The sequence below is a fragment of the Equus quagga genome, chromosome 5 (genome assembly GCF_021613505.1).
Source record: "Equus quagga isolate Etosha38 chromosome 5, UCLA_HA_Equagga_1.0, whole genome shotgun sequence".
Taxonomy (NCBI): Eukaryota; Metazoa; Chordata; class Mammalia; order Perissodactyla; family Equidae; genus Equus; species Equus quagga.
Window position 1 is genome coordinate 59,040,464 of NC_060271.1, and position 14,887 is coordinate 59,055,350.

A 14,887-nucleotide genomic window follows, 5' to 3' on the forward strand; every position below is an offset into this window, starting at 1 on the left:
CTTCCTGGTTGCACATTACTGTCAACCAGGGGGCCTTTAAAACACATGAAGCCTGGGACCCACCCCCTGGGACCCGCCTGCCTGGAGATGGGCTGGCCATTGGAAGCTGTGAGGCATTTGTACTGGTGAAATCAATCAAGTAGACCATGACTTGCATTCTTTTTCTAAAATATTTTCAAATATGCACAAAAGTAGAGAAAATAATATATGAATGCTTTTTAAATTTTGATAAGCATCAGAATCATCCTGAGGGTTCTGTAAACCACCAAGTGCCAGGCCCATCCCCAAACTCTGGTTCCATGGGTCTGGGGCACTTCTAACAAAATGCAAGTGATGTGCTGGCCCAGGGCCACACTTTGAGGGTTAGACTGAGATAGGACTGCTCCATCTGTGAAAAGCAAACATCAAGTTTGTTGTCACATGTTAGGGACACCCTCCCTCTTGGCTCCCAGGCCCTCTATCATTCTTTGCATACACTGTGTTAATTGAGTGCCTAGATCATTATGTGGTACATCTTGTGCCTTGGAACTCCTCGATACTTCTTTACTACGTCTTCTCTAACTCTGACAACTTTTCCCATTGAAGGATCATCCATGACCACTTGGTTTCTATGCCCACCTGCCCCCTCGCCCCCCCTCCCCGCTTCCCTGGCTTCCTGTTGAATCTTAAGTTGCCAAGGACAGTACCCAAGCACAAGAAGGGGTGGAGTCAATGCCGGAGTGAGGGTGACCTGTCCCACTGAAGCTTGGTTGAAACAGGGACAGTTGGCCGAATGAGTCCGGCCACTCACGGGGCTTTTCTGTCTCAGTGGGCTTATGTGACCATGGAGTGGCTGACCACCAGGACTGGCTCAGTCACCTATGCAAGCCTCAAGCTGTGTGCCTGAGGTCTTTAAGTGATGATGCTGGGCACTAACATGGAAGCAGATGGGGTGCCAGTCTGGTCCTGCTGGGTAGTGACTGTGGACTTTGGGCAAGTCATTCAGTGTCTCTGAGCCTCAATTTCTAAATCAGCAAGATGGAGATAATCACGCCAGCACCTCTCGTCTCCTGCAGCAGTTCTAACGAGAAAAGAAGACGTGCTTGAAATGCTTCGTACACTGTGCAGTCACACCGAGGTTTCTTGCTGTGATCTGGTGGTGTTTATATCGACAACCATGGCATGGTTTTTAGTTCAAAAATCTCGGAAGTGACAAGCATGGCCTCCACCAGCTTATGTGATGTCTCTGAGCAAATTTGAAAAAGGTGCCTCAAGGGTGCAGAGCTTGGAGCCTAAGGCATGGGTGGGGTTTCAGCCCCTACTTACAACCGGAGGTCACCGAAAGAAAGTCGTCATTTGCCTAGGCCCTGCTTCAAATTTTAGTTCTCCATATATTAAAACTCCTCTGCAGCCACAGAGTAATATGTCCCGGATCCACTGACTGTCCAAGAAGAGGAACTCCAAGGCTGAGCCAGCTCTCCCTCCTGCTTCCTGCCATGTCCAAGAGTCACAGCTGGAGGGGTCCTTTGAGATGACGGGTTGGCCGCCTTCTTATTTCAAAGTTGATACAGATGAGGCCCAGAGAGACAGCTCGACTTGTTCAACGTCACACAACTAGTTGGGACAGCAGAGACCCAGGTGTCCTAACCCTTGCTTAGGGTCTCATCCAAGGGGTTATTGTGGCACCACCCACGCTCACTGTTGGGGGTTCCTCAGACCTGCCTGGCCTCTCCTGGTCCAGGGTAGGTAATGTCCACCCTACTGTTCTGGATCTCCCTGAATGTGCCCCTGGTCCCCCTCCTGATGCACTCTGTGTGGTCTGTGGGCCGGCCCAGAGTAGTCCCCAGGCCTGGAGCACACTCACCTGTCCGGGCTCTCACCAGCACATCCAAGCCATACAGGACATCTGCTGAGTAGTCCAGGACCAGCCACAGCATCAGGTGGTCAGACTGAAGCTCATCAAAACAGGCCCTAAACAAGTGCGGGAAGGAGCAGGCATGTCAGGGACAGGGACCAATGTGGCCCCTGCTCTGTGCTGCACACAGTGGGTTGGTCCATCCTGGTGGCAGCCCTGCTGCAGGGTTTGTACCCCGTGTCATCACTCCAGGCTCTGAAGAGCTTTTCTGTCCCAAGGTCACAGAGAGCTGGGATCAACCCCAAAGACGGGGCCCTGTGGCCTCTCAGCGGTAAGCTCTGAGACCCCGGGAGTGGCAAACTTTCTAGGCCTCACCGATGGAGTCAGGTGAAGAGGCTCAGGACTTGCCCTTTCTGGGATCAAACGCCAACGAAAATATAAGAATTTCTGAGAGATTAACAACTGAACAAGCCAGTAAATATTTTCTACCTCCTAGATCTTTATCCTCGCTATTCCTCATAAAGGCAATACCCTCAAAGACCCCTCTCAGCCCCAAAAGAGTAGCAGTTGCTCCTGTGTCCCCATCCTGCAGCTTGCTCAGCAACCGCAAAGTCCCCTGCTGCCCCTTCAGAGCAGCAACAGGTCCCTGCAGCCACACAGCTGACACTCCAAAAGCAGCAGCTTGCCTGTGTGTCCCCTCCTGCAGGTGTGCTAGGAAAGGCCCCAACTTCTCCTCTTTCTCACTCCCCACCCCAACTTACCCTCAGGAGAGCAAGGGATCACCCCTGGCCCAGACGATCCGGAGAGCCCTGCTCACACTGAGACAGCAGTGCACGTCTCCGCTGCATCCCTGACGTGCAGCAGGATCCGGGGCCTCCAGACCCACCGCTCAGCCTCAAGAGCAGCAGCTTCGTCTTGCGGGCTGGCTCAGGATCGCCCCAGAGCCCACCATCTGCTCTCAGAACAGCGGGCCTCCCCTGCAGCCTTATCTTGCAGTCGGGCTCAGGAAAGCCCCAAAGGCACCGCTTACCCTCACAGAGCAGCACCTCTGGCCGGCATCACGTTGTGGTCCTACAACATGCTCAGCAAAGTCGCAAAGCCCCTGCTCACCCCCGGAAATAGTCCTACCTGTCCTGCAGGCTTGCTTAGGAATGCACCCAAGCCCCCTGCCTCCCCTGCACCGCCACATCTACCCTCAGAAGAGCAGCAGCTCACCCTCATCCTGGTCCCACAGGCCCGCTAGGAAGGCCCCCAACCCCTTGCTTACTCTCAGAGAGTAGCAGCTCACCCCTTATCCCACCCTGAAGCTTGCTTAGAAAAGCCCCGAAGGCTCCTGTGTACCTCCAGAGGAGCAGCACCTTGCCCCTCTGTTCCTGAACCGCTGGCTCAGGAACTTCCCACAGCCCCGGCCACCCTGGGAAGAGCACATATACCCCACGGCCCCCTGCTTACTCTCAGAAACGCGGCGTCTTGTCCCTGCATCCCCGCCCGCACCTTGCTCAGAAATGCCAGCCAGACCCCCGCCTGCCACATTAGAGGAGAAACAAGGCGCCCTCCATGCCTCTCCTGTAGACTTTCTCAGAAATGCCCAGAAACCCCCGCGTGCCCAGACAGCAGCGGCTCGCCCTGCATCCCCGTCCTGCAGCTTGCTCAGGAAAGTTCCAGAGCTGCCACTTATCCCCACAAGAGCAACAGCTTGGCCTCATCCCAGAAGTACACACTTGCCCAGGAACTTCCCAAAGCCCACATCTAACCTCACAAAGCAGCAGCGGCTCGCCCTGCACACCGGAACTGCATCTTGCTTGGGAAAGCCCAAAGCCCAGCTTACGATCAGAGATCAGCGCCCTCCCCTGCTCAGGAATGCCCCAACCCCCACCCACTTCCCCTCGAGGAGCAGCAACTCGCTCCTGAATCTTCCTCCTACAACTGGATTAACAGGGCTCCAAGGTGCCAGGACCCTCTGTTGATCTCAAGCACAGTCCCCATCAGTGCTTCAGAGAACTCTAATGGTCCTCTTTTAGATCCTCCTTACAAATGGAGAAACCGAGGCACATATAGCTGGATGGTGATTGTGAGGGGACCAGAAGTCCAGCCTCCTGAGTGGGACTCAGAGCTCAGTCTGGAGGGCTGTCTGCCCTCACTCCCCGCCCCTCCCTCGCTGCCCCTCCCAGGCTGGAGGCCCCACCCCACACCCATACCTGCACACGAGCAGACACCAGTTATAGAAGACGGGCAGGGCAATGGCAGTCAGCCAGTGGTAGTACACGTTGCTGGAGGGGTCCACCACAATGGGTTCCTTCTTCTTTCTGGAAACACGGAGACACACAAACGGTGCAGTGTGTTGGAAGACCACAGCATTGGAGGGTCTTAGAGACCTGGCCTAGCTTAGAGACCCTGGGGCAATTGCAGGCTGAAGCTCAAGAGATGGCAGTCCAAGGACAGTGTCCTGTCAGTCTCAAGAGGTCACACAGGGTGTCCCTTTATGGGAAGACAGGCTGGGAACAGGGCAGACTCTGCTCCTTCCCTCCTTGCTCAGCTCCCCAGGAAGCCGCAGTCGACTATAAAATCATGGTGATGTCACTCCCCTGTGTCCTGGGGTGTCCTCCATGCCCTTCAGGATGCTGAGAACAAACATGCAGCATCGTGATGTGGGAACTGTCTGGGGGAGCTTTGTGAAAATGCCATTTCCCAGGGCCCACCTGGACCACCATCCAGGGCTGGGGCCTGGAAATGTGCATTTTAACATTGCCCTAGGGGGGTTCTGAGGCTGCCCCTCTCTGGGCTGAATTTGGGAGCCCTGGGGCATTCCCTTGGGAACGCTCTCCATCTGGCTCACTGCATCTGTGCAGACATTCTAGAGACTCATTTCCAGGCATTTGGATCCTGCCTGTCCATCAAAACCACCAAGCTGGGACTCATCTAGGTTACACGGGCCAACAGTGAATGGAAGGAGCAGCTCAGGGTGCCTTCCGGTTTTATTTTCAGGATTTTCTGAGGATTACAGTTTACAGGCTGTCCGGGAGAGTCTTCTTTTTCTCTGCGTCCATGTTCTCCTCCTCCACTCCACAGCCCCCACATGCTGGCCCAGGCCTGCCGGGCTGCTCCTATGCCCCAGAGGAGACCCTGGGGCGCCTTCCTGCCTTCGCCTCAACTCAGTGAGTGACAGATCAACTGCTCACTGACAGGGCTTTGGAATGTTCCTGACGCTCATCACCATGGGGTTTGGATTAAAGTTCGTGAATAGAGTTTTCTAGTGCCCAGGAGGCCTCAACTTACCCCAACTGTGTGGACGGCCGCTTGTGTGGACAAACAGAATACCTGGGGAGAGGACACGGGGCAGGTCCACGGGGACAGCCCCGAATTGCTCACTTGGTCTACCTGTCAGCCCCCTTTGGGCTCCCAGAGCTGGGGCAGGACTCTTCCTGTAGAACAGGCCCCTCACGTGATTTCAGGACGCCTGACTCCTGCCGGGGCCGGCTCCTCTTCCACAGCCCCAAGCAGCCCCCTCTGACTGAGCCGCATGGCCTTCAGACTCCCCAGCCCTGGGCCCCGGGAGCGGCAGGCCTGCGGTGACCTCTGAACCCCCCCTTTGGAGGCAGCTTTTCTCAGTACTTACTCCTCTTGCTTGGGGCAGTTTTCCTTTTTCTCTTCCTTTTTCTCTTTCTCCTCCTTTTTCGCCTTGTCACTGGATGATACAGGGTGACATTTAGCAATTTTCATATGCCAAGGACACTACCAAGTGGAGAGGGCAGGCTATGGTAACATGGAGGAGAGGGGGTGGTGTAGGAAAGGACGTTTCCAGCACGCTGGGATGAAATGAGGTTATTTATTTCAACATTATAATTATAATAATATCTTTGTTATAATTATAATTTCTATTCCTGGAGTGAGGTAAGCCACCCCCGGAAGCACACGCTGTATACACTGAGGTATACATGCACAGGGGTCAAGTCTAACGTTCTACCGTTCCTGACCTATGTTCATGAGCCCCTAGGAACTCACAGACAGCTGGAGACGGGAGACATTTTGAGGTAAAGGGAAATAAACCCCAAACCACACATTTAGGGCGGAGAAGTCACTTGGAGCTTTGGAAGTCACATGTAAAGCCGTCAGATCTGAGGGAAAGGTGTGGCCTGTTGTTTGTTGTGGATCAAATGAAAACCTGGCCCTTGGCGGACTGTGAGGCGGTAGGTGGAACAGCGCCCCTCCCGCCCACATCTGCAGGAAGGTCCCCAGGTGCAGTGTCTCCTCAGCATGTGGCTTGGCCCTGCTTCGTCTTCTTTATTGCATGTCTTTCGTGGGCTAGGCATGGTTCTAAAGGTTATCGTTAACAGTTATAGTAGTTCTGCAAGCAGGCATCATTGCCCAGGGAACAGTTGAGGAGACCAAGGTGAAAGGTAAAAGACCCAGTCTGCCCGATGGGGCATCCACTGGAATCATCGCGGGCCCCTCGGATTCCTCTATTCCACATCCCAGAGGAAGGCGCGGGCTGAGAAATAAGTGTCTGCAAATTAAACCCTTGTTGAACAGGACCAATATGATTTACCCAGAACTTCCTCAGGAAATAATCCAAGACGTGTGTGAACACGCATCGAGAAGAATCACTACCATTCTGTCTAATAGTCAAAAAGTGTAAGCAGCCTAATCACCCAACCTTCATCATCAATGATGGAATCTGATGAGACCACTTGAAATGGTATTGCGGGAGAATATTAAGTGACATGGGAAAATTTTCCTAATATTTCACGAAGTTAAAGAGCAGACTGCAGGGGGTCGGCCCTGTGGCTGAGTGGTTAAGTTGACGTGCTCTGCTTCGGTGGCCCAGGGTTTCGCTGGTTTGGATCTGGGGCGCAGACATGGCACCACTCATCAAGTCATGCCGAGGCGGCGTCCCACATAGCAGAACTAGAAGGACCTACAACTGAAATACACAACTATGTACTGGGGCGCTTTGGGGAGAAGAAGAAGACAAAAAAAAGATTGGCAACAGATGTTAGCTCAGGGCTAATCTTTAAAAAAAAAAAGCAGACTACAAAAGAGTTCATAATAATAGCTGTATTAGTTTTCTATTGCTGCCAGAACAAATTACCACGAATTTAGCGGCCTAAAGCGACCCAAATTTATCATCTTGCAGATCTGTAGTTCAGAAGTCTGGTCTGGGTCTTGCCAGACTAAGGTCATGGTGTCGGCAGGGCTGTGACCCTTTCTGAAGACTCTGGGGGGAATCTATTTCCTGCTCACTTGAATTGTTGGCAGAATTCGATTCCTTGTGATTATAGGACCAATATCCTCATTTTCTTGCTGGCTGTAAGCTGAGGGCATTCCCAGCGCTTAGAGGCTGCTCCATCTTTGGTTCACGGTACCCGACCCCCCTCTCCAAAGCCAGCAACAGCAGGTTCAAGATGACATCTCTCTGGTTCTCTGCAGCTGGGAGAGGTTCTCCACTTTAAAGGATGCATGTGATTAGATTGGGCCCCACCTTGATCATCCAGGGTACTCTCCCCACCTCAAGGTGCTTAAACTTAATGCCTAGTACAAAGTCCCTTTTGCCGTGTAAGGTAACATAGTCACAGGATGTGGGCATTAGATCATGGGTATCTTGGGGAGCCATTATTCTACCTACTACAGTCTGTCCTTTGGCCCTCAAAGATTTACATGCATTCCATGTGCAAAATGCATTCACTCCCACTCCAAGATCTCCCGAAGTCTCATCCCATTATAGATCAACTCAGCATCCAAAAATATCATCTAAGTCTCATCAGCTCAAAAGTCCCAAATCTCAACATCTGAATCAGTATGGGTGAGGCTCGGGGTGTGAATCACCTGGGGCACGAGTCCTCTCCACCTGTGGACTTGTGACACTAAAGAAACAAATCACTTGCTCCCAAAATACAATGGAAGGGCAGGCAGAGATAACAGAGCTAGATAGTCTAGCTCAAAAAGGCAGAAGATGGAAGGACAAAAGGAGTCACTGGTCCCAAGCAATTTTGAAATCCAGCAGGGTGATCACCATTACTTTTCAAGGCTTGAGAATGCTCCTCTGTGGTTTACGCCTCTGTCCTCTGGGTCATGCTCTCTTTTTCATGAGAGGTAAGCACCCTTTCTCATGAGAGATAGTTTGTAGCTGAGTGGTCTTATTAGCTTGTTTCCCGCATCTAGAATTTAGGGGGTCCAGTAATATTCCTTCATTTTGTACTGTTTCTGTCCCTTCAGGTCCAAGCTGCCAGTGTTTGTGCTGGTATAAAATCTTCCAGAACTTTGTGAGTCATGTACACCAGGAGGATGCTCTCTGCTAGACCAGAGACTCATCCACAGATCTTTCTGAAAAATCTCATCTCTGTTTTTGGCTCGAGCTGGGATGGCTGCGGGGAGCTATGCGCCACACCCTCAGTCTCTTCCGAGAGTCTTTGGTGTGACTCAGTGCTCGACCTTCTGATCTATCTGAGCTATTAGCAAAAGGTTGTTCAGCCATACCCTCGGGTCTCCTGACAGTGAGTTTTTAAAATCTAGTATCTTTTGTCACTTGAGTAAACTGAGATTTCCAAAACCATCAAGTCCTGTTTCTTTTTCATTCTACAGTTCTTCCCTCAATTTATCTCTGTCCTCTCAATTTTACCACAAGCAGCAGGAAGAAACCTGTCTCCGCCTTCAATGCTTTGCTTGGAAATATCCTCAGCTAAATATTGACGTTCATGGCACACAGGTTCTGCTTCCCACACACCTGCAGGCACAATTCTGCTAAGTGGTTTGCCGTCACAAAACAAGACTCTCCTTTCCTCTGGTTCCCAACAGCCTGCTCCTCATTTCCTTCTGAGCCCTCACCAGCAGCATCCTCAAAGTGCAGGTTTCTGCCGACAGTCCATTTATGACCATTTAGGTATTAGGTATTCAGGCAATTTAGGTTCTCTCTGTAGTGCTCCTCATTTCCTTCTGAGCCCTCATTGGCAGAGTTTTAACATCCATATTTCTTCTAACAACCTGTTCAAAGCAATCTAGACTTTAAAAAATTACATTCCTTAAAATTCTTCTACCTTCTTCCTAGTGATCAATTCCAAAGCCACGTCCGCATTTTTAGGTATTTGTCACAGCAGCCCCCACTTCTGGCATCAAAAGCTCTGTTATTAGTTTTCTATAGCTGCCATAACAAATACCACAGACCTAGGGGCCTAAAACAACCCCACTTTTTTATCGTACAGTTCTGGAGATCAGAAGTCTGGTATGAGTCTGACTGGGCGAAAATCAAGGCGTCACCAGACTGCACTCCTTTCTGGAGCCTCTGGGGAGAATCTGTCTCCTGCTCGTTTGGCCTGTTGGCAGAACTCAGTTCCTTGAAGCTGAAGACCAAGGTCCCTGTTTTCCTGCTGGCTGTGAGTGGAGGCTTTTCCCAGCTTTTGGAGGCTGCTGCATTCCTTGGCTCGTGCCCCCTTTCCTCCGAAGGCAGCAGCGATGGGCTGAGTCCTTCTCACACTGCGAATGTCTCCTCCTCCTTCTTCCGTCTCATGTGTCTCACCCGCTCCTCCACCTCCCGCTTCTGCTTTTAAGGACTCATGTGATGACCTTGGGCCCACCTTGATAATCCAGGATAATCGCCCCATCTCAAGGTCCTTAAATTTAATCACATTTACAAAGTCCCCTTTGCCATATAAGGTATCTATTCACAGGTCCAGGGGTTACGACATAGGCATCTTTGGGGGAGGGGGCTGAAATTATTCTGCTTGCCACACTGGTCAATATTTGTTGAGCACTTACTATGCACCAGGCACTGTTCTAAGCATGTTACATATATTAACACATTTAGTCTTCACACAGCCCTGTAACTAAGACACCATTCCAAGCCCTGTCTTACAAGTCAGGAAACTGATGCACAGACAGGTCAGGTAATTTGCCCAGGTCACAAAGCTCTTAGGTGGCCAAGTTGGGATACAAATGTTCTTAACCAGGATCTATATTAAATACATTCTATCTATTTTTCTATCTGTCTGTCTATCTATCTATCTATCTATCTATCTATCTATCTATCTGTCTAGTATATATACCTAGAAAAAACTTGGGATATTTGCCAACACATTAAGAGGGGTTGTCTCTGATGATGGAATTCTACTGTTAACATGAAGTGCACTTTTTGTGGGTGTATGCTCATGGGTGCTTTTCTGTGTTTTAAAAGTTTTTGACAATGAGTGTATTAATAAATTGAGTAACAATAAGAAGTTATTAAAATCGTTAAATGAGAAGAGTAAGGACAGTCACCCATCCTCTGACGTCTTGAGTCTACTGGGGTCTGACCCCTGAAGTCTGCTTCCTGCCTCTGGTCTTAATGTCAAGGCACCGGCAGAGGGCACTGCCCACAAGCTTGTCGGCACATTTAGCCCTGCTGGGAGTTTAATGACACCAGGCTCAGCCACCCTTGCCCAGGGCTTTTGGTCCAGGATTTATCCAGGTCTTGGCCTTTCCTCTGGCTACCAACCTGCTGAGGGCCTAGGAAAGACCCAGTGCCATCCAGCTGCGTCCTCAGATCCATCCAGCACTGCCCCAAAAGACCTACTCAGAGCTGTGAAATGATGCTGCTTTTGGCTAGGAATAGTTTGATCCAGCAGGGAGAAATTGTTCAGGACCCATGAGACCAAGTGAAAATGCCAGAAATGTGGTGGAAGAATGGAGGAGGGTGTCCATAAGAATTATTTCCGTATCTTCTGTGTCCAGGTGGCCCCGTTTTGGGACAGCCTCCCATTTTGTCCCTCGGTCCTTGGCTGCAGTATGGACCCATGATATGAGCTCATCTGAAAGGATTTATAAGAGCCTGGTGCAACCAACACCGTTCGCCTCCATCCTTGCCCACAGCCCAGCCTCAGGACAGAGAAGCCTAGAGACCCACAGGACCTCCACCGGTGGTTTCCAGCACCCTGAGCCTTTGCTGATTTTGAGACTCAGCACCAGGGTTTCAATATCAGGTTTGGCTTTACATCCAACACATAGTGCAATAACCATTATTTTGTAGTTAAATCATTTTTCTTGATTGCTGGCATTTAGGTCTCTGAATTTGATGTCCAAATTTATGTAAACAAAATGCAACAGAGGTTCATGGAAGGAAATGGAAAAAAGTTCTATCAGAAGAACAAAGGGAAATAACAAGAAAAAGCCCTGGCACGTTTCTCTTTCAATTGGAAGTCAAGAAATTGGTGCTTCTTGTGGATATTGAGGGATTTCTCTCTAAGATGAGACCTCTCATGAGACCCCCACGGTGTTCCATAAAGGGAGACTGGAGAACAGTGCACACACGCACACACGCTAACACACGTATATGCTCACACACACATGCACACGCCCTCCCTGGGCTCTTGGGTGGCGCTTGTCAGAATCACACGTCAAACTGATCTGCCGGTTCAGCATCTGGTGATGGAAAACAATTACAGCGCGTCACGATTTCAGAAGGCTAATCTCTGGAAATATTTAAATTTCCTTTTTCCACTGCCCCGATTATACCCTTCAAATTGGCCCAAATTGGCCTTAAGACAAGGGCATTTCACTGGCACACGGGAGCTTGAGGTTGTAGAACAGAAAATGCATTCTCATCAGAAGGAGAAGACCCACTGCTCTGTAAAGGAACCCCAGTTTGCCACTGTGGAATATCTAGCAGTAGAGGGTGTTAAAACTTAAAACATTTATCCGATCCAACCCTTTGCTTTATAGATAAGAATAATCAGAGACAAAGAGATAAAATGACTTGCCCAAAGAAGTCATACAGAGCAGGTCCCTTCCCCCTGTTTGTCCATGGGGACAGATTTCCAATAAAAGGAACAGGATTCTAGCTTAATCTAGTGGTGTTTGGGTGGGTGGGAAGCAGGAGCACTTAAGGAGGGAGGCAAAGCTGGGGCTTCCATGGGGAGGAGGGTGGCCACAGAGACGGGGGAGGCAAGCGGGGCCCTGCGGCGAGCAGAGGTACTCACTTCTCTGAGTTGTTGCTGGAGTTGACATTGTTTCTGGCCAGGGGCCAGCCGCTGCAGGGAGGCGGAGAGAACGCAGCATGGGAGTCTGAACTCAGTTCGGATCGTGGGGACCATTTGCCCCCAGGTGACTACTCTGGGGCCCCCACCCCCTGTCTCCTGGGCCTTTGCACACAGCTTGAAGAACAGAGGGTGTTGTTATTGTCAGGGGCAAAATTTTCTGTGACTAGTTAGCTGTGGTAAAAGCTGTAGGGGAGAGAGGATGAACGCTTGGCTAAACAGAGGCTTCTGAATAAACAGGGATTAACCGCTGGAATCCCATCCTGCCTCCTGGCCTCGAATTCCGCTCGATTTCCTTCAGTTTAACCATACGCCGGGCAGCGTGCCAGGCTCTATGAGGGGCACAGAAATGGACCCCCTGTGGAACCTGCCCTGTGGGTGCTCTCTGGTGAAGCACGTCGAGGGCCTTCCCTGCCAGAACGGACACATTCGGCAGCCGCGACAACTTGCTACCTCATCTGTAGAGGCTTGGCTCTCCAAGGGTGGCTCCCTGGAAACTCGATCACAGCAGCGGCTTCCAATTTGCAAAGCAAAACATAGACCATGGGCAGAACTGTCCCAGTGTTTAGTCTGTCCTCGCTGTGTCCCCTGCCCCCATGTTAATCCTAAAACTTCAGGCCCTGCCACCTGATCTGTGGGAGAATTGGCTAGAAGGTGGGGGCTAGTTTTGCACCCAACTGGACATGTATTTAAAGCTGAGTCGCTCAGTACCCCATGGTGCTCTATAGGAAAGAGTATTATCTCCAGGTGTTCAACTGCCGGTACACGTTTTTGACACAGCTGGTGTCAGAAATCCAGCTTGTCCTCACAGAGCTGGGCGGTGGCTTGCTTGTCTGTGGTCACTGCAGACCGCTCATTGGAGACCCTGGGGACCAAAGCTAGTGGCCAGTGACACGCAAGCCCGACTCTCAGGGCCCCTCTTCCACGATGCTGAACATCTCGCCAAATGCCATTTTGCTCCTTCTGCTCGCCCTGCGCTAGCCTCCCTCTCCCCGACCAGCACGTGGCTCCAACTGCGTGTTTCAGGATTGGTTCTGATCATCGGAAAGCCCTCGAGGAATCAAACCCCTGGGAGATCGCGAAGGAAAGTTTAGCTCCTGGGGTGCAGTGGCCCACGTTTACCACGCTTCTGTGCCCATAATCTCATAAGGCAAAACCCACAGGAGAACTAAGGCCCATCTCTGCACGCATTTTGCATTGCCAAGGGACTTGGCCTGGAAAATTCAAAGTCTTCCTCCCTAAGGAGGCCTCCCTGATTGATCAGCTATTATTCTGCACCACTGCATTCATCTACTCACTCTGAACCTTCCAGTGAGTGGCCAGGCATCTGTGGTATAGTCAGGGCTGCCCCGACGGGGTCCTAGCTCAAGCCTCTGCTCATCTGATCACACCGGGAAACAAAGAATCTAATGTTCATTTCCATTAGTCTAAGGTTGTGGAGAGGAGAATTTGATCAATTAAGCCAAGGAAGTCTCTGCTTTCCCAAGAGGACTGAACCAGTCTGGCTGGCTTGCTAGCAAACCTCTTTCTCCTCCGCCCCTCCTCTTTCTCCTCCTGCCCCTCTCTCTCCATCTTCTCTTTTTCTTTAGCTGCCATCTCCCCATCTTCCTGGCTCAGTAGTGAACAGCACACAGGCTTTACAGTCATGGAGCTCCCTCACCGTCTGGGATGTCTGGCCCTGGGAACCTGGGATGACCCTGCACATGTCCAAGCCGGCACCCAGGCCCTCCACGGTCCCTTTCCCGCAGCCCAGGGAGTCTGAGGGTTTGTAGCCGAAGCTTGTGTGAAAATGTGAGCCTGAGAATGCTGTTCCAGGGGACCCTCGGAGCTCAGCCAGCAGCTCTCACACCTTTCCCCTGCAAAGAAGACTAAACGGGGGTCTCCTAATGTGGCCACCAGCAAGAAATCTCCTTGAAGTCTCGTATTTTCTTAAATACGCCTGTACATTTTGCAATCTAATTCATAACCTTAATAAAAATATGCTCCCCCCACATACGTATACACATACAAATATGGAAGCAAGATGGAAGCTTCAGGAAGATCCATCTTGTTTCCTCTGAGGTGTCAGGACCTTCACTCCCCAGGGGCCCAGATGCCTACACCTGAGTCCTTCTTCTGCTCTTTGACACAAAGACAGATGGCATTTTCTCTAGCAAATTCTATAGAGACCGTCTGTTCTGCCACACTCCTGCTTATTTTCATCTTTACGTCTTGTAAATCTTGGCATTACCTACGGAATTCGGCCGCAGGATCTTTTTAAACCCCCTTTTTCAGAAAGCAGATTCTGAGCCAAAGTCCTCGCTAAGAGGACTTTGTGAGGCTAAAGAGAGGCCTCGCTTCCCCTCCTCGTCCCTTCCACCTGCCCTGACCGTCCTGAAGAGACCTCGGCTGCTCAGAGACAACTGATTCAACCTGTGGTGGCCCAGCAGTCTCCCGGCTGACCACTGGGTGGGGAGACTTCTCAAGAACAAGAAGGGGGAGGCCGCAGCTCTGTGTGTGGGGTGTGTGTGGGGCGGGTCCTGGGAGGTGTCAGTCCAGCACCTGCCAATTTCTCTACCTCTCTGTGCCGAGGGCATCAGCCACAAGCTCCCAGTCGGGCAGGGGGGCCATGCAAGAAGATGCTCAGAATCCTTGCTCTGCAGATCCTTCTCTTACCAAAAAGCAAACACTCTCGCCATCCCCCATCCAACGCCCCCCATAGTTCTTAACCTGATCTGGGACCTGGATGATTCCCCTTGAAAATTCTGACCTTCTTCCCAAAAAAATGCACATATCCCTAGGCATAAAATTGTGGATTCCATTTAGATACTCCTTGAGGCTCCTGGTCTAACGGACTGGTGAAGCCAGTATCCCCAGATGGTTTCTGAGAACACTAATTCCAGGGAGCTCCATGTAGGACGGGGTCAGTGGTAGAATGAGGCTGGGGGCTCTGGTTAAAGGGTCTCCTCTCCGTCAGGGCTTCTTGGATCTGGACAGGGACTGTTAGAGTGTGGCTGCTCCTCCAAGACAGATTTCTTCTTCAAGGAACTGCTGAGGGGGTGGGGCTCCAGGG

The 14,887-nt window shown here is 51.1% G+C and overlaps 1 protein-coding gene across 1 annotated transcript in view; it reads right to left on the reverse strand.

The window, feature by feature from the left end:
* CNGA3 (cyclic nucleotide gated channel subunit alpha 3) overlaps positions 1 to 14,887 on the reverse strand; it is a 28,842-nt gene that overhangs the window by 2,115 nt on the left and 11,840 nt on the right. The window contains exons 4-8 of the mRNA XM_046663501.1: positions 11,779 to 11,829; positions 6,388 to 6,390; positions 5,451 to 5,519; positions 4,033 to 4,140; positions 1,844 to 1,950 (exon numbers count right to left, since the gene is read on the reverse strand). Of these exons, the coding sequence (XP_046519457.1) occupies positions 1,844 to 1,950; positions 4,033 to 4,140; positions 5,451 to 5,519; positions 6,388 to 6,390; positions 11,779 to 11,829 (338 nt within the window). The remainder of the gene's footprint in view (positions 1 to 1,843; positions 1,951 to 4,032; positions 4,141 to 5,450; positions 5,520 to 6,387; positions 6,391 to 11,778; positions 11,830 to 14,887) is intronic.